Source organism: Chaetodon trifascialis, chromosome 12, assembly GCF_039877785.1.
Source record: "Chaetodon trifascialis isolate fChaTrf1 chromosome 12, fChaTrf1.hap1, whole genome shotgun sequence".
Taxonomy (NCBI): domain Eukaryota; kingdom Metazoa; phylum Chordata; class Actinopteri; order Chaetodontiformes; family Chaetodontidae; genus Chaetodon; species Chaetodon trifascialis.
In genome coordinates, this window is record NC_092067.1 from 20,176,131 (window position 1) to 20,187,365 (window position 11,235).

The following is an 11,235-nucleotide window of genomic DNA, read 5'->3' on the forward strand; positions in this document are numbered from 1 at the left end:
TTAGGATGTGGTTAAACACCACAGACTGTTGATGTACCCAGTATTCGTCAGATATCTGCTTTTACAGAGGGCAAGAGTGAAAGGAAAGGGCTGGGGCTGACAAGAAATACAGGTGAACTAAGAATATGAAAAAGAAGACCGTGAGGCCGTCTCACTCTGTTCTAGATGTGAATAAATTAACAAAACAGATTAATGAACTGATTCTGGCAGGACAGCCTAAGTCAGTCATCACATCACCACACCCAGCTTAGCTGACTGCTTGGCTTGCTGGATGCTGCTGTCACTGGCTGTGCTGTTTGTTGTGCTCAGATGTCATGCTGTGAGCTCCAGGAAGACTGCTGGCCCTCTGTCCACCTCGGTCTGAACCTGCCGTCGGAGCTCTATGCTGACAACTTAGAACAACACAACACCAAAGCTACCACAGTAATCATCCAGCCTCATGTATGGAGAGTCTATGTACCATTCACTGTTAGATATCAGCATACATTTAAGTATGTATGTATTTAATTGTCTATGCCCTGTTGCTGTAAGAGCGAGTTACTGATATTCAAACAACACAAACAGTACAAGACGAGACCTCTACTCGGTCAGTGCCACATATGTGACTCAGATCCAGATTGATTAAGTATTGGAAACAATGTTGTTACCAAAGACAAATAAATAGTGACTTTGTCGGACTTTAGTTTTAGCAGGCACTGGGTGGATATCGGACAAGCCAAGGTTTTAGTTTGTGTCTTTGAGTGACAGTTGAACAAACACTTGTGTTGCATTAACGAGTGCGGACTGTATAACCTGACGGAAAGAAGAATGAGACTGACGGCTACAAGGTGAAAGGACACAGAAGATGGAGAGAGCAGAAGAAGGAACAGAGACATTTATTCTAAGGGAGAAAACAACGTATTGAACAGAAACATGGAAAAACAAGATAAGAAAAATAGCGTTAGAGGTAATACATGGATGCGAAGACATTGAAAGAATAAGTTAAACTGGGAGTCAATAAATCATCGTGTCGTGCAGTTAGTCTTTATGATTCACCTGTGACAGCTTAAAGAAAATCATTGAAGGTTTCATGTGTATTTTCTGTCATGTGTGCCCACCTGCACAGGTTTTATAGTAAAAAATAGACAGGATATGAACAGATTGACGTAATAAAAGCTTGGATCATGTGTCACTGTAAATCTTTATACAGCTGTGGGTTTGACTGTCATCAAAGCATTACTTAGAGGTTTGGCGGTTTGCTCTTATTTTTCCTGTCTTCCTTTTCCCTTCACTCTGTCCTTTCCTGCTTTGACGTTTCAGTGTGTGTTGTAATATTGTACCTTTGAGTCTGTTCAGTCACCATTACCCAGAGCTTTGGCTGCCTAACAGAGACTGTGGATGATAAGAGGTGATGTGTAAACAGCTTGAAATCACATGTACTGTACATAAAATATATGTCTTAAATTAACTACTTTCTTAACACAAAACAACACTGACCGTGCGTGCGTGCGTGCGTGCGTGCGTGCGTGCGTGCGTGCGTGCGTGCGTGCGTGCGTGCGTGCATGAACCTCCACTGTACCCCGACCCCCAAGTGGTCTTTGTTGCCCTTCATACTACGTTTATCCTCAGCTCCTGTCATTATCACCCCCCGTTGGCAGTGCATTTTCATATGTGTGTATTTTTCACACCCAGGCGAGGCAAAGTGTGACACTGTCATGCTGTCCTCCAGCAGATTGGTGGATCTGTTGCATGCTTTGGCATAACACTGAGCTGGGGATGCAGAAGACAAGTACTCCTGAGTCAGAGTCTCGTTATTTGTACACCCACCACCCAGAAGCTAAAACACTGTCTAATGTTAACGCTAAATGTGGAGCTGTCTTGATATGTTTGCCATTCTTTTGCTATTTTCTCTAATTCAGGAAAGATACAGAAGGATGGGAGAAAGGAGTCGTGTAAACCCATACTCAAAGTGGAGTACAAGACCTCGAGGAACAGGTGTGTGCTTTTTAAGCAAATGTTCACTTCCAGATTGCCTGCCTTCATTAAGTCTTAAGTTTCCTGATGAGACTAAATTATGATTTGAATACAGTTGTGAGGAGATTTAACCTGTGGTTATTTCATCATGTAGTGAACTAACAAAACACCTCACTTGGTGATACTCATAACGCACCAACAGAAAAACCGTTGGCATGTGCTCAGGACAAACAAAATGTTAGATTGAACATACAAATGGATATTATTCATTCATTCGTGTCTCAGTTTAACTGGCTGATTGATCTTATTCAGTCATTTCTTTATCTGGCTGGTCATTTTCGGCTGCTTGCACTGATACACACCAAGTCTTCCTAAAGTCCTGTTCTCTCCACAACAGCGAGCCTTTTATTATCTTCTCTGGAGGTCTGTCATATGACAAAGCAGGACGGCGGCCAGCCTTAACCATCATGCACGGCAAGGCCATCACTGTGCTGGAGATGGACTATCCTATTGTAGAGTTTATGGCACTCTGCGAGACTCCTTACAACAACGGTGAGTTCAAGAGAATAACCAGACTGGTGTCATATATTTTCTGGATATTTTGTTGGGTGCCATAAAGATGGCTATCGATAAATGAAATATTGTCCTTAAAACACTGTGTGGTTGCAGCTAATGTAAATATGAATTAAGCATTATCCTCTTCAGTTGGCTTTGTATCTTACAGAGGTCCAGGAGCCTTATGCAGTGGTGGTGCTTTTGGAGAAGGACTTAATTGTGGTGGATCTGACACAGAGCAAGTATGTGCTTCATATGATATAAACACACCTTCCAGCAGCTAAGCTCATCATAACCTGTCAACTTTTGACATGAGGCGATGTCACCTGGCATCACCTCAGGGGAAAAACTACTTATACAATGTATACACAAGCCAAATCCTATCAAAGCCAGTAACAAAATGAAAGAGCTGAGAAACTAAGCAGTGTCACTCAGATCTACACTGCAAGGAGGAAGAAAGCACACATCTTTTCAATAAACACATGCCACTTTACTTTCGGGGTGAAAATGCTAACACTCCAGTGAAATGACCTTGTTACCACTATATTGGAGGGAAGGAAGGTGAAGGTAAAGGGTGTTGATGTGGCGCAGTTTTGACAGGTTAACACCTGAGGCCAGGGAATATGTTTGAATGGCAGCAAAACACTATAAATTAGGCCTACAGTGTGAAGGGTATAAATGAGGTAACCTAGTTAATTAGGTTAGCTAATTAAAGCTGTTCGATAAATATCTCCTCTCCTGATAAGGCTTAATGTAGTTTGAACTTGTCCAGATTGTCTTTGTTGACATTGTCAGCTCATTGATTGGCTGGCAATTGTGTTGATATTGTCAATTGTAAGTAAGTAAATGGCCTGCATCCAGAGAATGTGTTTTTGTCAGCTAATACACAGCATATATCCTCACACTCATATTCATCTAATTATATGCAATAATACCGGTGTGTAGATAAAGAGAGTATTTTAGTAATGATAATCTTGTAAATGAGTTTTTTACATTTGGTGACTTTTTCTCCATGAGATCTTAAAACCTGTACATGTAACTAGATCAAGTATCTCCTTGATGCTATTTCATGAAGACTTCAACTTCCATGTCTGCCAGTTTTGCCATAGTGGTGTAAGTTGTCCTGCAGCTTATCATATGCGTGTATCTTGCAGCTTCCCTGTCTTTGAGAACCCGTACCCCATGGACATCCATGAGTCTCCGGTTACCTGCACAGCCTATTTTGCAGAGTGTCCGCCCGACATTATCCCCATCCTCTACTCTATAGGAGCTAAACACAAGAAGACCGGCTACAGCCAAAAGGTAGGAAAGGGAAAATATGAGGGAGAAATACGTTTCCTTTGTGATAATAATAATAATAATAATAATAATAATAATACATTTTATTTGAAAGCACCTTTCAGGACAGCCAAGGTCGCTGTACAGAAAATATACAATGCGCATGATGATGCGTGATGCGCATGTGCATGTACAGTGTCCTTTTGGGGGGTGAAAAAACATTTTGGGAATCAAATGAAATCTTAGTCGACAGAGAAACAACACAAAGTGACTGGGTTTCAAAATAATAGACACTCTCTCTGTAACCTTGTCAGGAGTGGCCAGTCAGTGGAGGAACGTGGACGTTAGGCTCCCACACCTACCCAGAGATTATCATCACAGGGTAAGCCAGAAATATTGATGGTAATATATCTTTTAAGTCCAAACACACATTAGCCCAAGCTCTTAGGAGGAAAACATGCTTGTGTACACCCATCACAATTAAAGGGCAAACTGCAGTATATGAGCATCCTCGCTTACGCCATGACAGAACCAGATGACTGTGAGCTTTCTAAGTCTGATTTGGGTCTGTGCCTCCCCAGCTCAGCACAGCCTGGGGCCACACTGCTTTGTCGCAGGCTGACCGAGTTGTTAACCTGCTCTGATGCATGCACACTGGGTGGTGTCTCCTTCCAGGCAACACTCACAGATATCAGCAGCAGTCTACAAATACGAGGCCAACATGGAGATATCTTCTTGTAGTACACCTACAAATGCTCAGATTCTTGGCTCATAGAGTTTTTACTGTCCCAGAGGAGCCGAGAGATTCAACAAGCAATCACAAACCGTAAGGAATAGTCAGCTGATGGTTCCTGCACAGTGTAACATGAATTTGTGGTGTTAAACCTTATGTTTTCTTCTTAATTTCCTGATCCTCCTTCGAAATATTAAGCACACTGATTTTGCCTAATAGATAAGAAAAGCATTCTCTCTATTTGTTCAGACATGCTGATGGATCAATTAAGTTTTGGGACGCATCCGCAAGTAAGTCCACTCTCTAAGCTTTTCTGTCTTTCTTGTGATACATTTTATTCAGCTCAGGATTTTGTGCTAAAGCATGCTTGAATAAACATTTTTTCCCTGAATTCCATTGTGAGCAATTTGAGATTGGCCATGGGCTCTGAACTCAAACTAAATTAGTAGCACCACAGTGATACGAGGTGCTCCACAACAAATTAGACACATGGCCCATTGTCACATTCATAGAGGGATACATGTTCACAATCCAGCATGTTAATATTTATTTTTTCTAAATCTTTTAAAAGAAGCTGTATTGACAGCTGTGGTCTGTGGATAACATTTATTTGCATTGCATCATCTCAGCCTAACAGACCCTCAGCTAGCCTAAGGCTACTGTATCTTACCATGCCTGTTAGCTAGTATGCTAACTTTCTTTGATGATAATAATAATTTAAAGGATAAGCCTGCTTATCCCATGTAAAGCCTGGTGGCAACAGTGAATTTATCCTGCCTATAAGCATGTCTAGCCATGGCCTGATGAAGCTTATCCACCTGCAGCACAGAAGCCCACTTTCATCTGAGACTACAATCACACCATATTGTTGCACTGCATAGGTGTTTCACTCCTGGCAATGTCAGCTGTTCACTTTTCATATGGTTGGTATTTGAGTGTATTTTGCATTTAGAGTATTTTCACCAGACCTTTTCTCTAACCAGTCACACTACAGATGTTGTACAAGGTGAAGACCTCCAAAGTGTTTGAGAAGCCAAAGCCGGGTGAAGGCCGGGCAGCCGAGTTGGTGGAGGAAGACCCTTTTGCTATTCAGATGGTCAGCTGGTGCCCCCAGAGTCGCATCTTCTGTGTGGTTGGCATCTCAGCCCACATCATCCTGTATCGTTTCAGCAAATACGATGCCAACACTCAGATAGTGGTGAGTAAGATTAAAGTCAAAGTAAGGAGTGACATCCTGCTGATGTGGTGTGATAAAAGGAGTGCAAGCGAGGTGCAATGTTATTCTTACAAACCGCTGCTTGAAAATCTTTTCTGCTCATACTTTGTCACACTTATCCAACGTTGTTAATTCAGTAGATACAGTTATTGTAATCAGTTGTTGTGATTGATCCATATTTTTGTGTTTGTGTCATCCTCAGTCACTAGAGGTGCGCCTACAGTGTGAGTCAGAAGATGTCATCACTCCGTCGGAGAATGAAAACAATCCCTGCTTCTCAGAGCCAGGCTCCCACTCGCCCCAACCCCACCACCAACACCCAGCGAGCCCCGGCAGTGGGACACCTGAGGGTATCAAAGACAGCATCCCCTGCCTAAAGTAAGACCCTCCTCACACAAATCATAGTTGCGAGCTTCTTATTTACAATTATCGGCATGTTGTTGAAACAATTTGCTCGAGACCCTCTCTCAAGCGTGGTTTGTAGCTAAGCTGAATATTTGTATCAAATAGACAAACAATCTAAGATGGAACAGGAGAACAGTGACCCACTTCTGTCAAGAAACATTTTATAGTCATTGTGATAAATGATAAGATACGGCTTACAGTACAGACTGGATATGAATGTTTGTTTTACTGTAGATACTGTATATATGACTGCACATGCACATTTGCAGTAGATTAACTGTCAGTCTGCAGTTCGAACTGTATTTCCATGTATAATAGCTTTTTAGCCAGTGAATTTTCATGATGGAAGCAACCTTGTTCTGTGTGTCTCTCTGTATATTACACAGTACATTAAACTCATCTTTATTTCTGTCTCAGGGTGAAGGACCGGATGGTTCGGGTCCCTCCTGGCTACCAGGCAGAGCTGGTCATCCAGCTGCTGTGGGTAGATGGAGAACCGCCGCAACAAATCACCAGCCTGGACATCAACTCTGCCTATGGCCTGTAAGTCTCCAGATGCATGGCAGTCTGTCTGTCAGCTGGTCTACCTATCCATGTGTGTGATTAGGAATTATGGACGAGGCGTTTCTCCATTATTTATCCATAGTGCTGATCTGTTCCATGTCTTTGCTAGTCTGTACTCAGGATAACAATCAATCCCTGTTATATTTTCCACAAATTGCACATGCAAAAAGAAAAAAAGAGTATGCCTGAGAGACCAGGAAGGCTTTTTTACTGATAGCAGCAGAACTGTAAATGGCTGGTTTACGTCATAGCTTCAACTTGTGAAGCACCAGATAGTTTTGTGTCTCTCTCTGGTTATTAAAGTTGTGACAGAGGAATTGCATGCGCAGTGATTCAAAATGAAACCTCCAGAAACCATCTAACACACTGACTCTAAAGAGCACACAGCATGTTTGTGTGTATGCATTGTTCTGCTCATCTGTCTGTGTGTATCTGTGTCTTCATTGGCCTGACTCTTCATTTATATTTGTTGATTTTTCTGGAGTATTACAGACATCATTAAAAGGTTAATTAATCATATAAGGTGGTTAATCCTACGCAGTTATTGTTAATATTGTTGCATTTATTTACTGTAGTTAATGCACTCTTGAGCACACGGTTAGAGCAGTATTTAAAATTTTTCCTGTAACTAAGTTTGAGGTGTCCTGACAAATTTAACACATGCCAGCCAATCAGGAAAAGCAAACTTCTGTGGTGATAGCTTTAACACTGAATATAGTGAGTGAGAGTTGGTGGTGGGGGCCAGTGAATAGCAGTTGTCAGCAGCTGTAGCAGCGAGATACATGGAGAGACAAGGTTAAACATGGTTCATTGGAATATGTGCGTCTGTGTAATTTATTGGATGTTGAGGGAGAGCAGTACACACCTGAAGATAAGAACTTATGTTTGTGCTTATGTATTTCTGAAGTAGTGAGGGCTGAAAGCATTTGGTCATTGGGATATGGGGTCACGGATGATGAAATGCCATATTCAGCACCACACTGGCTTTCAGGAGAACACAGTCAAAATCAAAGTTGGTGTGTTGGCACAGGCACAGCTGGTTTATGACCCAGAAATGGCCAGTACCGGGCCTTCATCGACACTGTGTGCAGGCCTGCAGTCAGACCTTGACTAATTCAATTTCAAGATAGTATACTGTAATCTGTACCAAACCGAAAATGGGCAACAGGTTCGACTTTGTCTTCTGCCTCCTTCCTGTCTTCCTTCTTTTGTTTTGGATTGATTCGATTATCACATAATTGTAACACTCTGTAAAGTGCCTGATGTTGACTCGAGCAATGGCTGACAATTTTTTTTACACATTTCAGTTTTCAAAATTCAGAAATTACTAAAACATGTTGTGTTGGTGTTGAGGAGAAGCTGAATGACTTCCTGATCCCCAGAGTGCTTTAAGAACGCTTGTATGGCTTTGCTGTGCGTAGAAGTTCTGTCGGCAGAAACCAATAAAATCACAGCTCTCTGTGAAAAAAAGCTCTTTATTGGTCAAGGCAGAGCCATCATTTCCCTTTCTCCTCTAAAGCTACTAGGTTTGTGGAAATTGGTTTATTTTGTTTTATTCTTTTTTCTTCCTGCCTCCCTATTTATGAACACACGCACACACAGACACACACTCACATTTACACACACACACAAAGACAATAAGAGATTTATCTTTCTTAAAACTTAGTACTCTACAGCTACACAGTATGCTATACTTGTAACTAAAGAAGCTTTACATTACAACACAGAAACACATACATGAAGAATTTCAACAGCAATAAATCACTGTGCTATTTATTTCCTTACACATTAATTAAGTCTCCACTATGATGGAAATTTTTGTGAGCTGGTGTTTAAGTCATCATTGCAGGTTTGATGCATCAAGGAGAAGCTGATGAGCAGAACAACCTCAACAAGTTAATGTAGTAGTGCCACACCAGTTCCCTCAGATGTCCTCTCCAAGCAGGTGTATAAATGCTGCAGAGCCACATGTTTCTAATTATATCTATTATACTCCTCACAAATATAGCTATTCTATACTGGTGTCACTGGTCTGTGTGAAGATTCCACTGGATACGTAAATCTAAAAGTTAACTTACGTCTTACATTCGTCCGTCTCGACTCTTGCCTTTCTAGCTGAGGTCTCTATGCTCTGTAGCCTTGGGGCCTTTGTGTGTTCGCAGACTAACTGAGAGAAAAGTTGACAAAAAGGAAAAAAATCCTTGACAAGCACAAAGACGTGAGGCTGTCTCCTGTGGTCATCTTCAAGTTATGAATGTCTATAACAAAGGAAAGGTTCACTTTGTTACATTTTTACCATTTCAAAAGTGCATGGTGCACAAAGACACCTCTCTGCAACTTCAGTTTGAAGAAATTCTCATCGGCTCAGGTGTCGAGCTTTTACTTTGATCAGTGAATATTTTGGTTTTATGTTAATATCTGTTTTGCTGTTGTGCTTGTAAGGCTCAAGCTGTGGATAAGTGTGGCTTGCACTGAAAGGCTGGGTGAGGGAAGGGGTTGGCCTTTTTTACACTCGTTGGTTTTCTAGTGCATTCTGAGTGATGTGTTTTCAAATGTGTAATCATGTCTGTGGTATTGAAATTATTGTTTACACAGAGTACATGACAAACAGCTCTTGCAAACACAAATTTTCTGACCATGTGACAGTAATGTAAACTGAGCCAGACATCTGGTGGACGGGGGAGAGCAAAGATAGACTGGGCAGCAGTTAGTATGAGTGACATTTATGCATTTGCCCCATTTATTTTATCATCTTTTCCCAATTGTTGAATTGAAAGACCATGATAGAGTCATGTGTTGTGAATATCATCAAATTCTGGTTCGTGCCTGATCAATTGGAACATCTTCTGTGCAAAGACAAGCAGAGAAATTACTGCCAAGAAGCTTCTCTTGATCAGTTAAGCCAGAGGCTCTGAAGCAGCCAGGGGCAGCAGGTGGCAATGGGGCTTATGGGGAATGTGGTATTATTATTCAAAAACAGCAGCAATAGCAGTGTGAGATAAAGATCGGCTTTTGTTGACAGTAATTATACCAAAATGTCACAGTTAATTTGACAGTGTTTGATAGTGCCACATGTAGCACCTTTAATGTCAGTGAGAATAACCTGGTGAAATAAATCTGCCAACAGTGTAAATGTCTCAGCTGAATAACACCCTTTCTCCTCCATGTAAATGCAAATGTCTGTGTGTGTCTGTGCATGTGCATGTGCCTCCTTGCTGTGTTTGTGTGTGTCCAGTTTGGCGTTTGGGAACTGTAATGGCCTAGCGGTGGTGGACTACTTGCAGAAAACCATCCTGTTGTGTATGTCGACACTGGATCTGTATGGAGCCGCCGACCCCTACCAGCGCCTTACCCGCTCCCCCCGCAGGAACAGACAGTCCACCTCAGGTAGCACACACACACACACACGCACACACACACACACACACACACACACACACACACGCACGCACGCACGCACGTACACAACTAATACTGTGCAACCACACAACAAAGTGTCAATAATGTAGTCATTACATCCAGACTATCATCTGTTTTCTATTTTCCTGTCCTCTCTCCTTCTGTCTGCTGCTTTTCCTTCTTCCTATTTCTTCAGTCGTCTGTCTCCTCCCTCTCTATCTATTCTTCTTTTTAAGGTTAGACTGATCTATCAGGCCAATCTGATCTATGTTTCATGAATAATCTGCATTAATGACTTAGGTACTTTAATTATATTTCCTGTATAATTGATCAATACCAAGCTCTTAACCTGAACCTTAACCTTAACCGAGCCATTATAATTTAATCAGGTAAATGGCTTCCCCTAATGTGACCAGATTCTACACAAGGATGAAATATATTTCAGATATTTCATCATTCTTCGTATCATCCTATTTTCTGCGGTGGAGGAGAATTAAGTGCACTTGGAAGAGCACGTACTATGTATCAAGGCTGAGTCCTTAGAATATAATTGATATTTAATACTGTTACAGTGAAAGGTGGATAACAATACATGTGATCGCTAAACTTTACTACTACGAGCTGCAACATAAAAGTTTCTATTACTCATTAATATATCAGTAATAGAAAATTAAATATGCTATAAAATATGTAATAATAGAACTCTGAAAGGGGCCATTCAACTGCATACTTTTAGTTTTGATATTTTAAGTAGATTTTTGCATGCATGCCATTTATTTGCAATGTCTTGAATTAAATGTATTGAAGTATTTGATTATGTGGTATTGCTACTTTTATTTAAGGAGAGAATGCGAATACTGCTTAAATCACTGGTTATAGTATATAAAAGATAGAATCATATTACAGGTGGTCTAAAAGCTGTATGAGAGGCCTCTTGGTAGAAATAAACATCTCTGGTAAACATACCTGAATATTTGGAGTAAGTTGACATGCGAAGGGGCAAATTTAAAGATATCGACTACTTGTTCAAAATATCATCCAAAAATATATCAGCATTGAAAAGTTATATCAGTCCAGCCTTATTGCTCTCCTCTCTTTGCTCTTTTTCTCTCACACAGTCACACACAAAGAC

The 11,235-nt window shown here is 41.1% G+C and overlaps 1 protein-coding gene across 10 annotated transcripts in view; it reads left to right on the forward strand.

Annotated features, from left to right (window-relative positions):
- stxbp5l (syntaxin binding protein 5L) overlaps positions 1–11,235 on the forward strand; it is a 126,697-nt gene that overhangs the window by 86,116 nt on the left and 29,346 nt on the right. For all 10 annotated transcript variants that reach the window (XM_070976415.1, XM_070976418.1, XM_070976416.1 and 7 more), the window contains exons 9-18: positions 1,899–1,974; positions 2,351–2,505; positions 2,678–2,750; positions 3,663–3,810; positions 4,101–4,168; positions 4,769–4,809; positions 5,503–5,717; positions 5,938–6,113; positions 6,558–6,683; positions 9,940–10,091. In XM_070976415.1, coding sequence (XP_070832516.1) covers positions 1,899–1,974; positions 2,351–2,505; positions 2,678–2,750; positions 3,663–3,810; positions 4,101–4,168; positions 4,769–4,809; positions 5,503–5,717; positions 5,938–6,113; positions 6,558–6,683; positions 9,940–10,091 — 1,230 coding nt within the window. The remainder of the gene's footprint in view (positions 1–1,898; positions 1,975–2,350; positions 2,506–2,677; positions 2,751–3,662; positions 3,811–4,100; positions 4,169–4,768; positions 4,810–5,502; positions 5,718–5,937; positions 6,114–6,557; positions 6,684–9,939; positions 10,092–11,235) is intronic.